General features: G+C 40.7%; 1 protein-coding gene across 2 annotated transcripts in view; it reads right to left on the reverse strand.

Moving 5' to 3' along the window:
* Window positions 1–20,084, reverse strand: part of Adgra3 (adhesion G protein-coupled receptor A3) — a 114,646-nt gene that overhangs the window by 66,275 nt on the left and 28,287 nt on the right. For both annotated transcript variants that reach the window (XM_063240526.1, XM_063240527.1), the window contains exons 2-4: window positions 16,828–16,899; window positions 7,171–7,242; window positions 2,476–2,547 (exon numbers count right to left, since the gene is read on the reverse strand). In XM_063240526.1, coding sequence (XP_063096596.1) covers window positions 2,476–2,547; window positions 7,171–7,242; window positions 16,828–16,899 — 216 coding nt within the window. The remainder of the gene's footprint in view (window positions 1–2,475; window positions 2,548–7,170; window positions 7,243–16,827; window positions 16,900–20,084) is intronic.

Consider the following 20,084-nt stretch of genomic DNA (forward strand, 5'->3'; position numbering starts at 1 on the left):
ATGACTCAATCATTTTTGAGAGAACTATTATGGACAGAAGTCTTCAGGAAAAGGTACAGGTTTTAAACTAACTCCCTAAACGAGGGAGAGCAAACATGTGTCATTTCTGAGGTCAGCGGGGTCCCCCATGAGTGGTGCAGTATGGACACCCTTAGGAGGAGTGTGGCACCATTTACCTGGGAGGGTCCTCTAGCACAGCTCCATCCGTAAAAGCAGAGATCAATACAGAGAAGTCAGTGATTTCACACCACCAACCCCAACCCATGTCCACAGAGGCCTCAATTTACCTAGAGAAAGTTCTTTTATAATGTGTAACTAAACTCGATGCTAAAAAATGATGAGAAGCATGTGTGAGAGCCATGCTCTCTTGAGGGCCTCAGAGTCCAGCTCTCTTGGCTAAGAGGCCCAGTGGCTCTCACGTCCCTGCAGCCAAGGGGACCCAGAGAGTCTGCTGAAGAACTGGCAGAGGAAGAGCTGCATGGGGATGCGCTCAGGACGCATGTTCAGATGCCTTCCAGGACTCCCTGATCCTACAGGAAAGTTCTGTGTGCCCTGTCACTCATCAGATCTTCTTTTCCACTTGTTGCACTGAGAGATTGCTCTTCTCCTCCCTGAAACATAAACTGCTGATGGCCTTCAAATTAGCACGCAGGTTGGCTCGCAGAGCCCAGAAATCTCAGTGTGAGAGAAAGCTCCAGGAGGGGCTTCCCCAGGGCTTCCAGGTTCACGGCTCTAAGACCTGAGATGATGAACCTTTTAGAGCTTTCAATAGTAACAAACGGCTGTGTATGACACACAAGCCACAGATTCATCACCACTGCTCTAGGCCTATCTGGACTCACACTCGTAATCGATTTACAGTAATATAGTCTTACATGCTAAGAAATGATCTCAAGAGTCATTTGCTCTTTAAAAAATATTAAACAATGTAAGCCAGATGTGATTATGCATAACTGTAATCACAGCTATTTAGGAGGCTGAGGCAGAAGAATTACAAATTCAAGCCCAGCTGAGTAAACTAATACTAAGGCCTGTTTCAAAATTTAAAAAAATAAATAAATACTAAGGATCGGGGATGTAACTCAGTGTAGGCGTGGCTTCAATATACAGCACTGAAAGAAAGGTGGGAGTGGGCTTCAAAGCATTTAAGCCTGGTGTATTTCTGAGTATCACACAGATCAATTCATTTAAGAGTCCTAGCAATCTCATATTTACATGGGCTATAAAATCATCTCAATCAACTCTTAAAGCAAGAAGCCTGACATTGTTATTTCTGTGTTTTAATGACTCACCTGGACAAATACGTTCACTGTGTTCAATGCCCTGTAAATTCTCACAACTGGTATCTGATAATTGATAAAAATGTACAGTATGACCTAAGTTGTGCCAGAACCACCATAACCTTGAAATTTTGAGACAGGGAAATAATAATAATAAATAAATAAAAAGGAAATAATAAACAAATAGTAAGTTGCTCTAACCAAAGCTCTATTCTTGAAAAACTGATGTTCTCATTTCCCCCTCCAAGAACCCCTAATTCCACTTCTTTCCCTTCTAAAAGTCTGCAAATCTTCTAAAGCAAGAGCTCACTTTTCACCTCTTTCAAGAAATTTCCCCGGATTAGCAAAGCTTTTCATCATATCCCTTAACATGACTGTGTCGTCTTCCATGGGTGCTACATTATGTGTGTGGACACCTGTGTGTGCACGTGTATGTGTACAGTGTGTTAGTGTATTACAGGTTGCGATCCCTAACCAGAAAATCTGAAATCCCTAATGCTCCAAAACCCAACACTTTTTGAATGTTGATATGACGGCACCAGTGGAAAATTTATACCACAGCACTTTGTTTCATGTCCAAAATACTTCTACTCTTTTAAAAAATGTTTTTATTTTTTATTAGTAACATCTTTGTAGCACATAATGATTACATTCACTGTGGGGAGTTGGTACACGTACACGACCTGTCTTAATTCTTTTCATGTCCTCTCTCCTTACCCTGACCCTCCATTTCTCAGATCCCTTCCCATTTCTACCAGATTCTGTTCCTTGTTTCCTAGTGTGCACAAAATTCTGTACCTCTCATGCACAAGTTTTTTTAAAAAACACTATATAAAACTGTCTTCAGAGTCTGTGTACAAGGTATATATGTAACATAAATCTCATGCTTAGATTTGGGTCTCACCCCCAAGGTCATCTCCTTATTCATATGTAAATATTCCACTATCTGAAAAAATTCAAAATCTCCAATACTTCTTTCTGGTCCCAAGTACTTTAGATAAAGGACACTCAACCTGTTCCTGTTATCACACTGAGGCCATCATATCTCTGTGATTATAATTATGAGCTCCTTGTCCCTTACTGTTTTTATGATCAGTACAGCTGCTTTTTAATATTAAACATATCGTGGATATTCACAAACACATTCTGGTTCCAATAATTCTTCATATTTTAATAGGAAAGAAAAGGTACTCACAGCCGAACCAGATTGGTGAGTCCTCTAAATATGTCTGCATTCAGACACCCTATTCGATTGTTGGTCAGGTCCCTATGGAGAAAGGATCACAAGTGTTTGCAGTTAGTTCTCTTCCACAATAAAGGCCTTACCCACTTAGTATTCAAGAACAGCCCCCCAAATGATCACACTACCTTTCTGTATCTCCCAGATACTTGGCCACCTCCACTGAGATTAAAAATAGCACTCAGAAAGAATGATTCTTGCTCTCACTTAGTTCTGGTACACACACTAAATGCTACTTAATTATATTTTAAGCACTGACTTGCAAAATTAGTCCTGATAAAGCTGGAGAGTAAGACGATCTATCTTTCTGTCTGTGACACAATTCCTTGGGTGACCTACAGTGTTAATTATGCCAGGATGGCTGGAGAATAGAGCCCAATCTAAGCCAGCAAATAATAGATAATGGATATAAGGGTAAATTATCAAAATGACAGAACTTTTATTTCCTCACGAACATTTGAAACTTAATGCTTTTCCTTAACTACTCAGAAGTTTTGCTTACAATGAAAAAACAACAGAGTCAGCTTTTATTTTACAGATCTATCATTCAGTCTCAAGCCAAATTACTTTAACAGTACTAGGTAATGGCCTCATTATTTTTTTGGTCAGTCCTACTTTCTATTTCCTGATAAATATTGTTTTCAAAATATTTTCTCTTCTCCTCACTCCATGGAATATTTTTTTTTCATGTATGCAGAATTTTTAGTTAGCATTTCGCACTCTGTAATCCCAGCACTTTGGGAGGCTGAGGCAAGATGTTTGGAGGATTATTAGTTAGTGCTCAGTCTAGATAACATGATGACTTAGTAAGACCTTGTTTCTGAATGAATGAATGAATGGGAATGCAGCTGAGTGCAAAAAGGCCTTGGGTTTAAATCTCAGTACCACAAAAAAGAAAAAAAAATCTCTTTCTTCACTTACTTTAATTTATACCAAGAACAATGAACACAACTTTAATTTTGAATTTAATAACAAACTTAAATTTGTAAGTAAAAAGTTTAAGCTGCAAGGTTAGCAATTTACACTTTCTCTAACATTCAAACTGAAATGCTATGTCTTTCACTGCTATTCATCAGAGGACTTGGTACACTCTATGCCCAAAACCCCTACAACAAGGAATCTCAATTTTTAGTTGTTAGGATTTGAATAATTCATTACACTTCAAATTTCAATTATTAGAAATAGCTCTGTCAGCCACACTTTCAAAACTTCTTTATCACATCTTCCTCAATGACTGTGTTTTCTCTGTCATGGAAAAGTACGCATTCTTTGAACTACACTCTGAATTATTCTAGAAAAGTCATCCAAGGCACCGTTTCCAAATGAAAACTACTGCATTCAGCCTGTGCAACTGCTAACAGAATAAAACATATTAGATTGACTACAAATCAAAGAAACAGAGCATTTGAGCCAAGCACCTGCTCAGTTACCTTTTCTGCTACATACTGTAAAGCTACCTTACATCGCTCTGATTCTCAATAACTTCATGACTCTCTTTCCCTTTCTTCTGGTGACTTTTGCTAAAAGAATCTTAGGTGATCCAAATCCTCTTCTGTGCATGGTGCAACCCTCAAACTCCTCTGAATACAAAATTTAAGTATTTAATGACATAGAACTTCTCTTTTCTAATTCCAGTAGATTTTCCTTTGAGTTCTGGGTTTTACTGTTTAAGAAAATTAGGCATCATCTTGTGAATTGTTGCTTAAACAAGCATTTCTGGATGCTATTCATTATCCTGTCTCAATTCTAAGCTTTAAATGGTGTAATTACCATTGATTCTTCGGGAAACAATTTCATTACAGCTATACCTACTTAAAATGAAATTTAGGTATTGACAATGTGTTTTCATTTGGGTAGAGATTCAGTTTCAATTTGTTGATAAAGCAAAAGAGAGACTGAATGGGCTTAGGTTTCACCTATTTCTGGTAGTTAATTTTTCAGAAAGCTGCTTAATCTCCCTGATTCAAATTATCTATAAACTAAAGGCAAAGACATGATACACTTAGAGAAATGCTTTATGTGTGGTTGCTGAGAAGGATGTGCAATTGAGAAGAATGATTTAAGGCCTCATAAGAAAAAGTGCCTGTCTCTATAAGCAACTGCAGAGTATCTTTACATCCCATTTAGTTTATACAAAGGACTCCCTCAGCTTGCACACTGTGTACCATAAGTTCAATTACAAGTCAGCTATTTGGAATTAAGAATGTATTTTCTACTGGGAAGAACATTATAAATGGCAATTACCTTCCTAGGCAAGAACACAAGAGACTACTTAATGTGTAATGCAATGAAAAAATGCGAAGGCGATGCCTGGTACAATATCAGTAATTAAATTAAATGCTGCCAAACATGAATTTTTAAAATTTATTTTAAATGGCAGTATTGAAAAATTGTTTAGGATAAAGAACTAGATGGAGAACCTCTGCAGTGTCTTTAAAGCACCCTGATGAAATTGCTTTTTATTATCAGTCAAGTTTCCTCCAACCCCGCACCTCAGCACAGGGATATCAGTCACATTAAACTCTGCGTTGCCACAAAGTTGGAATACAATGGTACTGTGGATCGGTGAGAAGGACAAATCCTCCCGCAAAGAAAAAGCTGAATGGAAAAATATTCTAGAAGGCCTCAAGGTAAGCATCAGCATCAATGAGAGGGACAGTCACAGGAGAGACGGGTCTCAGCCCCAGGGTTTTGATCAGGATAGGTCCAGATGCACCAGGGGCTTCTTGCTGGAAGACTTGTGGGCTCCCATGGCAGAGACAGAAACTGACCCAGTTCAGCGGTCACTGTTCTCAATCAAGCTCTTTTCTCTGCCCTCTCCTCCGGACTCAACTGTCTCTGGATATGCTGCCTGCGTACAGCTGGCTCTGTGAGCCCTCCAGACTCCTGGCAGTGAAGCCCTAACCTGTGCTCCACCTTTGTCTATGGGTAGACGGTGTCTGCATACCCAGGCTCCTGGCTGCTGTGTCTGGTTGCACTACACCCAGCTTCTCTCAGAGACTCCAGTCTCTTAGCGTCTCTGGAGCCCAACCCACACAAATCTGTTGAATTTTCACTGAAGTCAACTGACTCAGCTCTCTCCTTGCTGCTCTGCTGCTGCTGCAACACCTGGTTGATACTAACTGTAATGAGCTCAATGCCTGGCTTCACTGGCTGTCATTCTGAAGCCACCTAATGCCCAGAAGCTGCCCCAGCTCTCTTTGTCTCCTTGTCTAGAGGTCCAGTCTCTACTAACACCAGCCAAATTCTGAGTTGTTTGATTAAAGAAAAAAAAATGCAAAGTGAGTGGAAAGGAAGAAAATCAACTGGTAGCAAGTCTTCCTCCAGAAGTCCTGGGCTTCCACTCAGTGCAGCAAAGAATGAAAATCACAGGACTCACCATTCACATCTAGGCAGAAGCTCTGATACTAAAAGGCCACAGTCTACAGGCCCAGACTACAATTAAAATAACTTTGTAAGAAGAAGCAAATCTTTATTGTCCAACTTACAGAATTCTGACCTCTAAGGCTGCCCAGAGAGAAACAAGAAGCCGCTAAATTTTAGGTGAACGATACTGTACTTGAAAAAGCAGTATGGGGGTGGGGTGGCTCAGAGGTGGATCACTTGTTCTAGTATATGCACAAGGCCCTGGGGCTCGATCTCCACACTCAAAAATAAAAATAGACCAGTAATTATTTTTAAAACCCTGTAAAAATAGCATGAGGATGATTTTGAACTGAAAACAACTGAGAAGAAACAAACATCAGAAAAAGTTCTCTGTCTTCATCTGTGTCTGGGAGGGTTTAAATTTTAAAAGGGGTCCCTTCTCCTCTCTCTAGCAGGAAGGACAAAAGCTTACCACTCTGGAGAGGACTTCATAGACTCTTGTCAGCCCAGAGAGTTCCCCAAAGGAATCCACAAAACAAACATTATTAATTAGGCTTCAAATACTATTAGTTTCTCCTTTATTTGCTTTTCCACAATCCGCTGCCCCTAGAGACTCAAGGTCCTTTTCCTTTGTCCTTCTCTAATTCTTGGTACTGTGTCCTTTGTTACCAAGGGCCTAGCTAAGAACTCCAAAGGGTAGAGGGAAAATGATTTTTCCTCCCCTACACTACCTAATTCCCCTCAAGAGTCTACAAGCGCAGTAACAGACAGTGCCCAACATGGTCTTTAGAAGGAACACAGGAGGGTTGTTTGTCTGGAGTGGAAAGGAACTGTGAAAAGAGTATGGGGTATCAGCTTTGGAAGTAATAAAAACTTGCCTTTAGGTCTTAAAATAAAAATACATTGATAAAATACACATGAAAATGGCAAGATTTTCACATGATTAATACAAAGGCGTTCTATTTAAATGTCATTTACGACACATACAGTTTGAGGGGAGTCATATCTTGCAAATCATCTACAGATCAGGTTGGCCTACAGAGCCAATGTGATAATGATTTTATTAGTCTAAGAGAGAGTAACTCTCCAGCACGAAACAAATCACATTTATGCAAATTAACTGTATTCTAAGCCACCTATATTATGTTCTCTGTTCTTCTGTAAGGGCCTGGGCTAGGTAAACATCTAGAAATTATTAATTATTCATTTCTTATCATGCTAAAGTAAGTTAGTAACTACTTCTGAAAGAAACAGTTCCAATTCATAAACAATTCAAACACTCACAATCTTTTTAACGATGACAGTCCCCAAAAGGCTCCTGGATCTATACTACTAATAAGATTATTCCGGAGGTCTCTGTGAAACAATAAAAGAAAATACAATGAAAGTTACTTGTGTATCAGCACTACAACAGATATGAGGCATACAACACTTACCTGCTACCCAGAAAACACAGTAACAATAATGCTGGGAAGAAATGGAAGCCAGGAATCACCTGAGAAGTAACTAACAAAATTAAAGTTTGAGAAATGTGGCTCCAAAGTCTTTTGCTTCAGTCTGTATAAGAATAAAGATATGTCATAAAACGTAGATGTTTTAATATGATTCACATCCAACTTATCACTAAACTACAGCCATATACATTATTTTTCCAATGTCTTTTCTTTTCTTTTCTTTTTTGGTTTTTTTGAGACAGGGTCTCATTATAAAGTTCAGGCTGGCCTTGAGCTTATTTTGTAGCCCAGTCTGATCTCAAACATGCAACAATCCTCCTGCTTCACCTTCTCTACTGCAGGGATTACAGGCATGAGCCACCACACCTGGCTTATTCCTCCAGTTTCTTACTCAGCAACTTGTATTTTGGTTATCAAAGCATGTCTGGGGCTATATGTAAGACAACCATCACAACACTGAATTTTTTTTAAAAAATCTTTGAAAATAATGCTGTAATATTCATATCATTTGATTTTTTGTTGTTGTTATTTTTTCCTCCCTGGGCTCCTGTGATCTGGTTTACTGTAAATTGAGAATATAAATAAATTATGATGAATCACATGATAGCTCAAAGCAGAAATATAAAAGCCCTCTCTTGGCACCCGACAGCAGTCACATTTTATTGTCCTTCTTAAACACACTGGCAACCTCATGCCAGTACCCCACCACTGGGGGACTGCCATGCACCTACAGATTTCCCTCCACCTGCTACCTAGAGGGTTCTAGAAAGTAGGCTGAAGCTCTTGCTGCTCCAGGGCCTGAGCATGGGTGGGGACTGTGGATGACACCTCATAAAAGCGCAGAGAGCCAAGAGTCAGTGGCCGCCCCTTTTTGGGGCCACCATTCTAGCTGCTGCCCGGCCCACACTTGGGCTATGCCTGGGCCCCTAACATGAGTCTGTCAGGCAGAGGGACTGCCACTGAATAGCTCACCCCTTCCTTCCACAGCCACACGTCAGCCTCGCACAGCTCAGGGATGTTGACACTGCAAGTGACACGACAGCGGCCACACACAGGAATGCTCAGTATGAGGCTGGACAGCAGGTGCCTCTCAGTTCTTGATTTTCGCTGAGATTTACAAGGCCATAGTGGAAGTGGGTCCCTGGTGCCACCTGTTTCCACAGCACTGAGGAGGCCTGCATCGCAGGAGGCTCCTCTCATGGCTATTTCTCCCTCGTGGACACTGCAGCCAAGCCCAGGCAGTGTGAATGACTGTACTCAGACAGCAACAGCTGTCTGCCTTCTCAACCCCTCCAACTCGGAAAGCACCAGGCACCCTTCACTGCTGCGCTCCGAAAAGCTCTCCGAGGAGCTCTTACTGCAGCGAGTGCGGAGCCCTGTGTCTTCTTCCAGCCGTTTCACGAGAACATTTAACTGTACTGTCTTGCCAAGAAATGAAAACTAACGGCGGCATAGCCCGATTCATACCGTGTCACTTTCTTTCTTTCTAACATCTCAGTCTGACTATCAGTAGAACCAAACTCCCAGCGCCGGGGTTAGCTTCTGGACAGGTTTCCTGGAAAATGCACAAAACATTCTGATGAGGTTGCCGCTCCTCATCAGCGGAGATGCTCATTTACTCTGAGCCCGGCATTCCTGATGTGTCATCGACACTGCGGCTTCCCACACTGTCCCTGGTGTTTAATACATGGTGACAGGGACTGATTAGAAATTCTCCAAGCCAATTCCCTGGAAGTGAAACCTCTGAATACTGTAAATACTATAGCCGCCAGCATCCCAGCATTTCATACCCTTCTGACACCATGAGTTCTTCTGTAGCTAGGCTTAGGGCTCGATTCCCGATCTCCTTTCTAATCAGTTGGGATTTTCTACATAAAACTGAAAGTCCTCTCTCCATACTTCATCATACTCTTTTTTAAAAAAATGAAATAACTAAACATAGGTATAAACTTATGTTCTGATTTTATCGCTAAACAGACAATTCATGAATTAGAATTTAGATAGTTATATACCATAGGAAGTAAACAGCTTTGGGAACACTGGTAATTACCCTTACTTTTGAGGCATACCAGCCTCTAATATTTTTCTAAATAAAGTAACTAAAAATACCAGGAAAAGTTCAGAAGCTTCCGAAGTGTAGTCAAATGGCACTACAAAGTCTCAAAAAAGATCCTCAGGTAAACTCAATTCCTAGCCTTCTCTCTGGACTTCAAGAAGCTCTTCAGTTCTCCTAACCCTGCGCAAAACAATGGTTCTTAGTGTAGAAATTTGAACATAAAGGGAAAAGCATGCAGAAAATTAAGTTCCCTGCTGGGAATAATACACTTACACTCCTGTCCCCCAGATATCTGCCTCAGGCCCCAAATGGGCACTACACTCTCCTGGAGCTCTCTGGAGGTCATCTCCAAAGTCAATGCAATAAGATCAGAGGGCACAGACAGCCCAGGAAGAGCCCTTGCCCCTTAAGGGAGGTGAGTAGCCAGCTGTCCCAGCTATGCAGGCCGGCAGGACTGAAATGTGTTTCTCACCAGCTCCAAAGTCCCGAGTGCCAGCAGCCTGCAGTAGGAAATGCTCTGCAACCACCACACATTTGCTGGGCTCCTGTCCTTCCTTCTCGGTGTGTCACTCCCTTCCGGGACACCTCCCAAAGAGATCAGCTGAACTACATCCCTCTCCCAGGCCCTCTTCTAGGGAAACGCAGGTTCTTATATTCACTGGGACATGTGACCCTGCTAGTGCCCGGACCAAGTATTAATATACAGCTCGTGTGGAGTCCTAAAAGGACTGTCCATTCGATTCTGATTGCAAACTGAAAAAAGAAACAGATCAGAAGGCATTCACAACTTCAAAACTGCTAGGATAAGGGGAAGCAACTATGGAAGATTCCAGAACGCAGTAACCTCAACACTAATGACTGTGACCAATGACTTTGTGTTTAGTCGCTGTCCCTGGCACAGGTGTGGGTGTGTGTGCATGCACGTGTGTACACGTGTACATGGATGCAAACTTTTCCCTTGATTTGAGGGGGACAAATGCTACACAGTACCTTAAAATTCCCCATACTATCCCTCCAAATTTGGCAATCAATCAGGCCCGCCCAGCTCTCTTAAACATGCTGAACTTAGAAACTGTCATGACTATGTGACCCACCAAAAGTACAGCTGCTGTTTTCACTCATCTGTTGAAAGGTCACTACATGAGCTTGGAACTGTTTATGGCTCTTTGTTACAAAGACAGAAAAGTTCATCTGATTGGCCCAACAGAAAGAAAAAATAACAACTGGTGAACCCAGGGATCTGAAATTTAGCTACAACTCTGGGCTTCTCACTAAATCCAGTCCCAATCAGACTTAGGGGACAGCATCATGCTGGCAGATGAAAAAAAAATTCCTGTGTAGAAAGATGAAGAAATTTGATGAAATTCTTGATGCTAACAAGTGGCCACACTTCAGTCTTATCTTACTTACATTGATATCATGAAAATTTACTGAAAGAACTAAGTATGTTTTCATCGAGAGCAAAATGGAGATAAACACACAAACATCTGGCTGAAGGTACTATTCCCCAAATTCTCCTGAAAATTGGACAAATTAAATTGAAGAAGAAATGATTACACATACAGTAATACTATCAACACCATCCACCTCCCTTTCGCCCTCTCCTGCATTACCCTGTCCCAGGTTACACACCGTACAGTTCCTGCTCACATCCTCGCTCCTCTCAGTCACTGTTCACCTCCAGTGATCCTTCCAAACATGAACCTGATCATGTCTCTACATCTCTGCTCCAATTAAACCCCACAGGGCTCCAGTCTTCTCAGAAGGAAGCTCAGTCTTCAAAGCAATGTCCAAAGTTACCCACTTACTTAGCCTTGCCCCTGGTTCCTAGCCCAGCTCTTCCCGTTTTGTCTCGGCACTCTCTCTCTCTCTCTCTCTCTCTCTCTCTCTCTGTCTCTCTGTGTGTGTGTGTGTGTGTGTGTGTGTGTGTGTGTGTGTGTCTGTCTGTCTGTCTGTCTCTCTTTCCATATATACTCATCACTTCAAGATGTTTCTATAAAAGGGTCATTTTCAGGCTGGGAGTGTAGCTCAGTGGTGGAGCATTTCTCTAGCATGTTCAAGGTCCTGAGGTCCATTCCCAGTATAGCAAAAAGTTTTACAAAGAGAAAGAAAACTTTCTGACCTTGGCACATGGGTTTCTCTGTCTTTCACCCACATCTCAATCTTCTTCTGTTGTCTGGCCAATTCCCACTCATTTACAGATGTTTGGATTAAACATTATTCCTTCCTCCAGAAACAGTTCTCTCAACAATGGTGCTCTGAACCTGACTTGTCCTGTCTCTCATCACATGAAGCGTGCTGAGTACTTAAACTGTCTTCACTAAGAGACCACAAGTTTCACAAGACCAGGGTCTGCTGTGCCTGCTCAACAGACATGCAACATAGAGCAGGTGGAAGGGCAGAGAAATGGGCGGGGGGGGGGCATGACTGATGGAGAGAATTACATTAACTAACCTTCATTATAAAAATACTTTGGTGAACTACTGTTAGCCACAAAGTCACAGACAGTGTGGCACTCTACTCACAATGGTTTTCACGTCTCACTGTAACTACTGTGATATCTGCCAATGACTTTCAAGAAACTCAGCAGTAGGCGTATTCTAATACAGGAGAGAAATGATGGCAAAATGTGAACAATTACTGGATTGTTAAATTTAAATAAATTGCAGATACTGAGACCATGGCATCTTTTCAATTTTCTGTTAATTTGAAAATTTTCATAATAAAATTTATTTTTGACCCCAATATAAAACGTCCCAGTTTTTTGAGTCTGTGAGTTCTTAAGTCCCAGGAGATACAATGAATCGTCACCCCAAACTTCCTGATTCTTCTCTCCTTACCCCAACTACTGCAACCTTATACCTATAAAAGGCAGGACAATTTTATGAGAAAATTCAATTCATACATTTTTTACTTATTTTGCATAAACCAAAAGTCTCTGCAAATAGAAATATATAATGTCAGTTTCATTTCTTTAAAACATAACTTTTCCTTTTCAGATTTTAAACGGCTTCTACAAGAGGAACTGATTTAGCTAGAGCAGCCTATAAATCTGTGGCCCGTGATGAACTGCATGTGTTTCTACAAAACACCTCTCATGAATAACCAAGCACAGTAATATGATTTAGAGATATACTCTTGCTTTAATAATAAATTCTTGACATATTACATAACATTTGATAATAGCTGTATTAATCAGACATTGTCAAAAGATATTTATGGTCAGACTCTCTCATTTAACATTCCCTTTCCCCCACAAACCTAAGGTGTCCCTAGTAAACATGAGACTAACTTTAGAATATGCAGCTAAACCTTAACACAGCGGATCACTAAAACATAGGCAAAAAGAAGCATAAAAACTGCTTTAACAAAATTAAAGAGATGTTTTAACAGTTCTTGGTAAAAGAACTCAATCCTTTCGGAAAGAAAGCACAGCATATGAGGAGAGATGCTGGTATCAGAATGCGTAACTCAAACGATTTCAGTATTTAAGGAAACAATTCTCTGATGCCACAAGAAATCGGAAGCAGAGCAGCCTTGTGGTTAGTTCCATCCACCTCTCACCAACCGTCCTCAGTGCATAACTGCAAGATTAGCCTTGGATACAGTATAGTATCCCAGCCCCCCAAATACTCCTAAGTACAAAGTTATGGAAAAGAATAGAGCGTTGTTCTTATGTCTCTTTAAAAGCTATGAAATTTTTCTTCAAAGCTCACAGCAACTGCTCCTCATCTCTTAATTAATGCAGGTTCCATCAATAGTCAGAAAAAGATGCTAAATTACCTTCATGGCCTTGACCCAGCACTCAGCGCAAAATTAACACTAAGGAGTCAAATACACTGACCAGTGGACAATTTTAGTGTGTAGTACGAGTGTATAACAATACAAGAAGGACATCATTTGTAAAGAAGAGACAAAGGAGTGAGGGAAGGAAAGAAAGAAAGAGAAGAAAGGGAAGGAGATGACAGATGGGTGAATGAATACATTGCAAATACTATGGTTTATATCTAGCCTCAGGCATTAAAGGGTGGGGCTTCAGGGAAGTGACTAGGGTATGGGTATGTGACACTAAATCTTGATACATAATATTGGATCAGGAGTGTGCAATGTATAGCACTGATTTGGTCCACTGATTAGTTAGGATAGTTTCAAGTGAGGATGATGGGCTTACTGAAAAGGGAAGACCCAGCCAGGATGTGACTTGCACCAACCTACAAGCTTGTAGCCTGGAAAGAACGAAGAGAAAGAAAAAGGAAATCTCAGTGCTTCCAGCCTGCCATGCCATGGACTGTTTCCCCTCAGCCATGCTGCCCTGCTTGGAGTCAGACAGCTACAAACTAAAACCTCTGCCAACTACGAGCCAAAAGAAACATTTCTATGTTTAACTTATGGGTGTTGGGTATTCTGTCCCATCAATGAGCAAGTAAAACACTGAATGAAACATCAATTCTAAAAAATCTCAAACACTGAGAAAGAGAGAGACAGAAATAGAGACAGAGACAGAGACAGAGAGAGAGAGAGAGAGACTGAATAAGGCATTGCCAAGGATGACTTCGCCCTCCCATTACTGACACCTCTAAGGAATGTTTTCTAACTCAACTCAGCCAGACTGGATCTTCTACCTTGCCATTTATACACTACCCCACTCATGCTACCCTTTACTCCGTAGGACTTGCTTCAGTAATTTTAAGGAACGTCCTGCCCTATCAAACATTTTTTTTCTTTTTACAACACACCCTATTCTGACATATTTTCAGGTTGTTTGGTTAACTTATTTTCATTTAAGGGTCACTAGCCAAATCTGGACTACAAATATTGCATCTCTTAGGGACATTTCCCCACACATAAACACAACTGCAAGTGGCTTTACTTGGAAGGGGATCTCAGGATGTGCCAGTAAGAAAGTGGGAAACGAGACAAGAAAGAGCAGCCAACAAGAGGGGTGCTGCTGAAGAGATGAGCACTCTTGTAGAGACTCAGGCCCTGGAGAGCTCTGGAAGCAGTCTAGAGCAGGTACGAGGCTGGCCACATTCCAGAGGAGGGCTTCAGGGTAGTTATCCACCTTTGTTCTCGGGTTAGGGATGAGGGCTGCTGGAGGCAGGCATGCAGTGATGGGGTGGCTTCCTCTCCATTAGTGGTGTCAAGACAGCTCTCATCCTTCCATGGAAGACCCAGCGACAGAGACAGGAATGTGAAACCTGAAGCAGTGAAGTTTGTCCTTTGGAAAGGAAAGGAGACCTAGAGACTTCCCCACATAGGTCCTGATTGGTGATAACTCTTTGCTCCAGTGCTGTCCCCTACTAGGCCCAGAGCTGCAAGAGCCCAGCCACATCACCTCTTTGTCTTTCCGAAGGGGCTACTCTCCCACAAAGAGTGAAGACGGCAGCTCCCTCCTGACCACACACAGCCCTTGTACCACAACAGCAAGGCCGGGTTTCCAGACTGCTCAGTGCACGCAGACGGTGCCGAGCTGAGGCTCTAGGTAGGTGCAGATGTTGTCCTACGCTGGAGGCCCAGCTGCCAGAGTCACAACTGGAGTTTGGGGCTAATAAGACAGACTTGCCAAATTCCCTGAGTGTGTGCATCCTATCACAAAAGACAGAATCACCATTCTGGGATTCCAGTACAGACAGACCACTGGCTAAAACACGCACTGGTTCGGAACATCACCTTGCTGCACGTAACTCGCTTTACCACGTAAAGAGATTTACTATCAGCAAGAGGCTCAAATACAAAGGAAATTTTAAAACCAAATTTGAAGAGGGTAGTAATTTACATCATAGCATAGAACATCAGCTAAGCTGGCTATATTTTTGTGTGGGTAAATGAACAATCACATCAAGTCTAAACATCAAGAATAAAGTGTGTCTTTAAAGCCCAACAGATGTATTTGATAACTTCCAAAGACCAGGCACACTTTTTCCTCCTGACAGGAAGACCACACAGATTTCTTCAGTACCACCTGAGCGCCTATTAAGTGCACTTACTAATCACAATCATGTTTCTTTGTAAGAACAGATCACACATGGCAGCAACCAACAGCTTCCCAAACTCTAAGGGCCCAGGGGTACAGGCTACAGCAGAGTCCTCCTGGGACACACACACACACACACCACACACACACACACACACACACACAGCTTACGTGTCAATCATTTCTCCAGCCTCAGCATGCTGGCCCCAGCCCAAGATGGCAGCAGAATGGCTTCTGGGCCAGAAGCACAAGTCTGCTGACAGTAAGGAAATTCCTTCCCTCCAAATCCAAAGCACATATTGACTCAATCAAATCAGTTCAAATGCTCATTCCTGAAACAGAAGCCACAGAATGTGTGTAACGGACTATTCTTAGCAGAAGCAGGCCTGGAGCTGAGGGCGTGGCCAGCATCCTCCACACTCATGAACTGCATGGACTAGAACGGGAGTACCTGAATAAACACAGAGAAAAACACTGCAGGAATTAAGTGCCCGGCACCAAGAATGCAATGTATGTAAGTCCTGAGAATCAAACTGCCCAAGACACGGGTGAAATGGTCAGGGGAACGCACATAGAGAAGTAGAGAAAAGAGAAAAGTGAGCACAGTTCGTTACTTCCAAGAAATGAAGATGTTCAGTGTTGCTCTCTTATGTATTTTGAAATTTAATCCTAAATGCATGGGTAACAGGAGGAAATCCAAAGCAGGATACGGGGAAAGTATTCAGAATACAGGCAAATTAACCACGCTTTCCTAAAATTTACCAACAAAAAACAGGCGCCACGTGTAACCCATCATGTCATAAGCAAAACTAAATATCTAAGCAAAAAAATACTAAACTCAGATATCTGAATAAAATATCAGTTTGCCAAAAAGTTTTCCTCCTTGATATGCTTTTTTTAAAGTTCTACTTATCAAACATACGTAATTCATGACATAAATTTGCAAAACATGTATGTACTTGAAGCCAGTGGTCAGCAAACTAGTTTTTGACTTGTAAAGTTGTACTGGACAGATCGGCTTTATTACCATAATGTCTTACACAATTTTTCTGTACCACTGGCTTAACTACTGCCTGTGACTGCTTTCACATGCTGATGACACAGAGGAGTCAACTGCTTTTATAAACCTAAATATATGCTTAGTAACTGGTCCTTGATAAAAAGTGTGCCAACCTTTGCTTTAAGCAATTGTTTGCTTTTGACAGATTTAATTCCTAAAATTCTGCATACTAAAACAATAGGCAAATATCTTCATTCATTATATGGAATGGTTGGGATTTTAGCAAAAGTTGACAATGAAAACACACTGTGCTTAATATGTATCACAAACATTAATAAAAATTAATAAACATTATTAAAAAAATTTAAGAATGATTAGCTCAATTCAAAAATCACTCCCCACCAAAAAAAAATGAAAATGTATTAAACACAAGAAATAATAGTGAAAGAATACTCACAATCTTTCAAGAAGACTTAACCCAGAAAATGAGCCATTCTTCAGCTCGGATATTTTATTGTTACTCAGAATCCTAAAAATGACAGAAAAAAATATATATGTAAATTGTCTGGTACACATCATCAATATCAACATATCTGTGCTCATTACAGTGAAATCTATGAGGAATTCTCAGAAATTATTACCCAGAATTTTTGAGGTGGCTGAGGACAAAGACCTTCTTTTCCCAAATAACTCAATCAAACATCTTAAGTCATCCTTGTCACACTTAACCAAAAAACTCAAAGACAAAAGGGAAACATACAACCGCTCTAACTTCAATAGACTTATGTAAGTTGAACACTTATTTTCAAATTGAAAATGTAATAGAAAAGTCCTCAATATGTGATCCATAAACTACCGACTTCACAAAGAAAAGTATTTTCTAGGTACCATTTCAATAAGGATGGATATACTTGTGGTTAATAGCACACAGATCTACTGTCCATGTGAGTGAACGCGTCGTTTTCACCAGCACTCAGAAAACAGAAACTCATTTTGAAAAGTCAGTGGAGCCTGTGCTCTAGGCAGGACTTTGCTGAAAAAGGACTATGCATACATCATCTTGCTTTCTCTCTAGGCTCTTTAACATTGTGCTGCTTTTCCAGCTTACACTGCTAATAAAGTTTCTGTGAATGAGGTGTAAATGCCAAAAGTGTGGGAAAATGCTCAAACAGTGGGACAGCATGCAAAGAAAATGACAAACACATCACAGGTTACATCAGCAAATGGCAGAGCCACAATTCGAACTCAAGCAGTTTCTACCTGAAAAGCACTGATCTGCAAAGTGCACTTGTGGGGTACCAAGGCTCACAGCCACCCTGGCATTTGGGGCAGCATACTCTCTGGCCCCACTGTGATGTGTAACTTTCAGGAGTAGCCTTCAGGAAGGGCGCAAAACCAGCAATTCTGTGTATACGCAAAGACAAATGGTACACTATGGGACCTAGATTGTAGATACTGATTTTTATTTTGTTTTTTAATAAGACTCTAATTTTCTCATGTTAAAATGGCCAGTTGACATTTGATTTTGTTTTGTATGAGCAATACTAAGGAAAAAAATCACTGCCATGAGATTATTAATATATCACAGCCTTGGGTTGGAGAGCAGACAGTAAATTCCTAAAGTCACCCCATCTGGACCCCAACTTTGTCACTTTTGACAGATATAAGGTAAATCATGCCAGCTCTCTGTAACAGAATTCCCCTCAGTCACAAGATGGCAAAGTATCCATCTCATTAACACTAGAAAGAAATTAGAAAAATGCATGATACACCCAATGAGGAGCCATTAAGTTTTTAATCTATTTCCTTGGGTCACAGACACACATCTTCTCTCCTTTCAAAGTTTCGTGAAGTTAAGATGCAACTCCCAGAGGATGCTACGATGCAGTCCCTCCCCAAAGCTGTTACTGGGACAAGGATACAGCTCCGATCATTGTAATGTGAAAATGTGGTGATCAGAAACACTTATATTAAAACACAACAGCATTTTCCCCAATCAAAACCACAAGGTTAAGGTAGTTGGCATAAGCAAAGCAAACCGAGACTTGTACGCAGCCACTGCAGTGACTTGGAAGCAGGTCTCTCCAGCACCCGGCACTGAGCGTCTGACCCTTGCTGTCCCAGACAGACACAGACCCTAAGCCAACAAAAACACAAGCCGACAACAAGGACGGACGTCTACCTAACTTATTCAGTGGGACTTATAACAGACAGAGATTATGAACGACTGAAAGAGGTCAGAAATCAAGAGGAGTTAAATCACAGTCTAACCAAATAGCAAGGTTTACACAGCCATTACAAATGAGTTTTTCAAAGGAAATTTGGGGGAGAGGAAAATAAATGCTTCTCCTCAACAACAAAATAAAGGGCACAATTGAAAGGATCTATGCAATCAAAAAACAAAAACAAAAAAATAGAGAAAAATACATCAAAATGATCACTATGTTACACTTACACAGGGGGTAGTAATGAATTTATTTTTTTCCCCCTTACAATCTTGTGGTAATTTTTGAAATATCTGGAATAAGATTCTTAGCTTTAACATGTTTTTTCCTAATGACAGACAAAAGTATCTTGACAACTAAGTATTGCTTAAAATTGAATTAATCTTGACTTACTTAATTTTAGAAATAAACACTGAAGGAATAGTCTGCATTTTATATTTTAAATACTCAACTTACTTATTAATTTTTTAAAACGTTCATGTAGTGACTGACATCAGGAACTTACCTGACACCACAGGAAGTATGAAGAACAGTCACAGTCACATTCAGAGCCTGGGTGTTTAATGCAGGCCCTGCCAGGATAAATGACTATAGGTAGAGTTTACTTCATGTTTAGCAAAAACTCAAATTAGACTACAGTGATTACCAAGATCCTGTCCAGCTTTTAATTTTTTGATTGTTCATATTTAATGAACAAAGCTGCATAGTGGCTGAGAATTTATAATCAATAAGCCAAAAACAAGGGAACAAAAGAAAAGAAAACTAAACTCCTAGCTCACAGGCATTAGGATTCCATTTTGAGTAAAGAATGAAACCCCAATATGGAAGGAGCTTATAAATAACTGTCAGGGTGGGGACCGATTTACACTGCTACTTCAAGAAAGGGATTGTCATTTGCTCAGCCATAAAGGCTTTTATACAATAAATGATAGATTTTATCGAGGAGAGTAAAAGGAAGACATTTCATCACACTTAAAAAGTTGTAACTGTAACCTTAAAAATATAGTTTACAACCTCAAGTTAATATATTCAGTCTACACATTACAGGATGTGTTTAAGCACTGTGTGCAGGAAAACAGGATCAGTGGGAATAAATCTACTCTGTGGACAGTTTTTATACTCAATTTTGAAACAGGGCACTGTAAAACTAGGAAATGCATACTATCATATATTGTTATAAACCGAAAACCCATTCATAATCAATATTTTTGCTGACAGGTTTGAAATTTCAAACCTTCTAGGAGGTAACTAAATGAAAAATATAAAACTTGACCAAGTTATAAAGCTTATATATCCCCACTTTGGTTCTATACTAATGATGCTCGCGCCACATGATCTATAGAGTGTGCTGGGACGCCATCCTGGCTCACACCTCCGGAATCCAGAAGCCGTAGGGAGGAGCCTGGTGCCCACCGTGATTATCCAGCACAGAACCCAGGTCAGTTCAATGCACCATGTGCACTAAAAATATGAAGAAAAAGGACTAAAA

Source organism: Cavia porcellus, unplaced genomic scaffold, assembly GCF_034190915.1.
Source record: "Cavia porcellus strain 051 isolate PalLab524CR breed Dunkin Hartley unplaced genomic scaffold, mCavPor4.1 scaffold_30, whole genome shotgun sequence".
NCBI classification, from domain to species: Eukaryota; Metazoa; Chordata; class Mammalia; order Rodentia; family Caviidae; genus Cavia; species Cavia porcellus.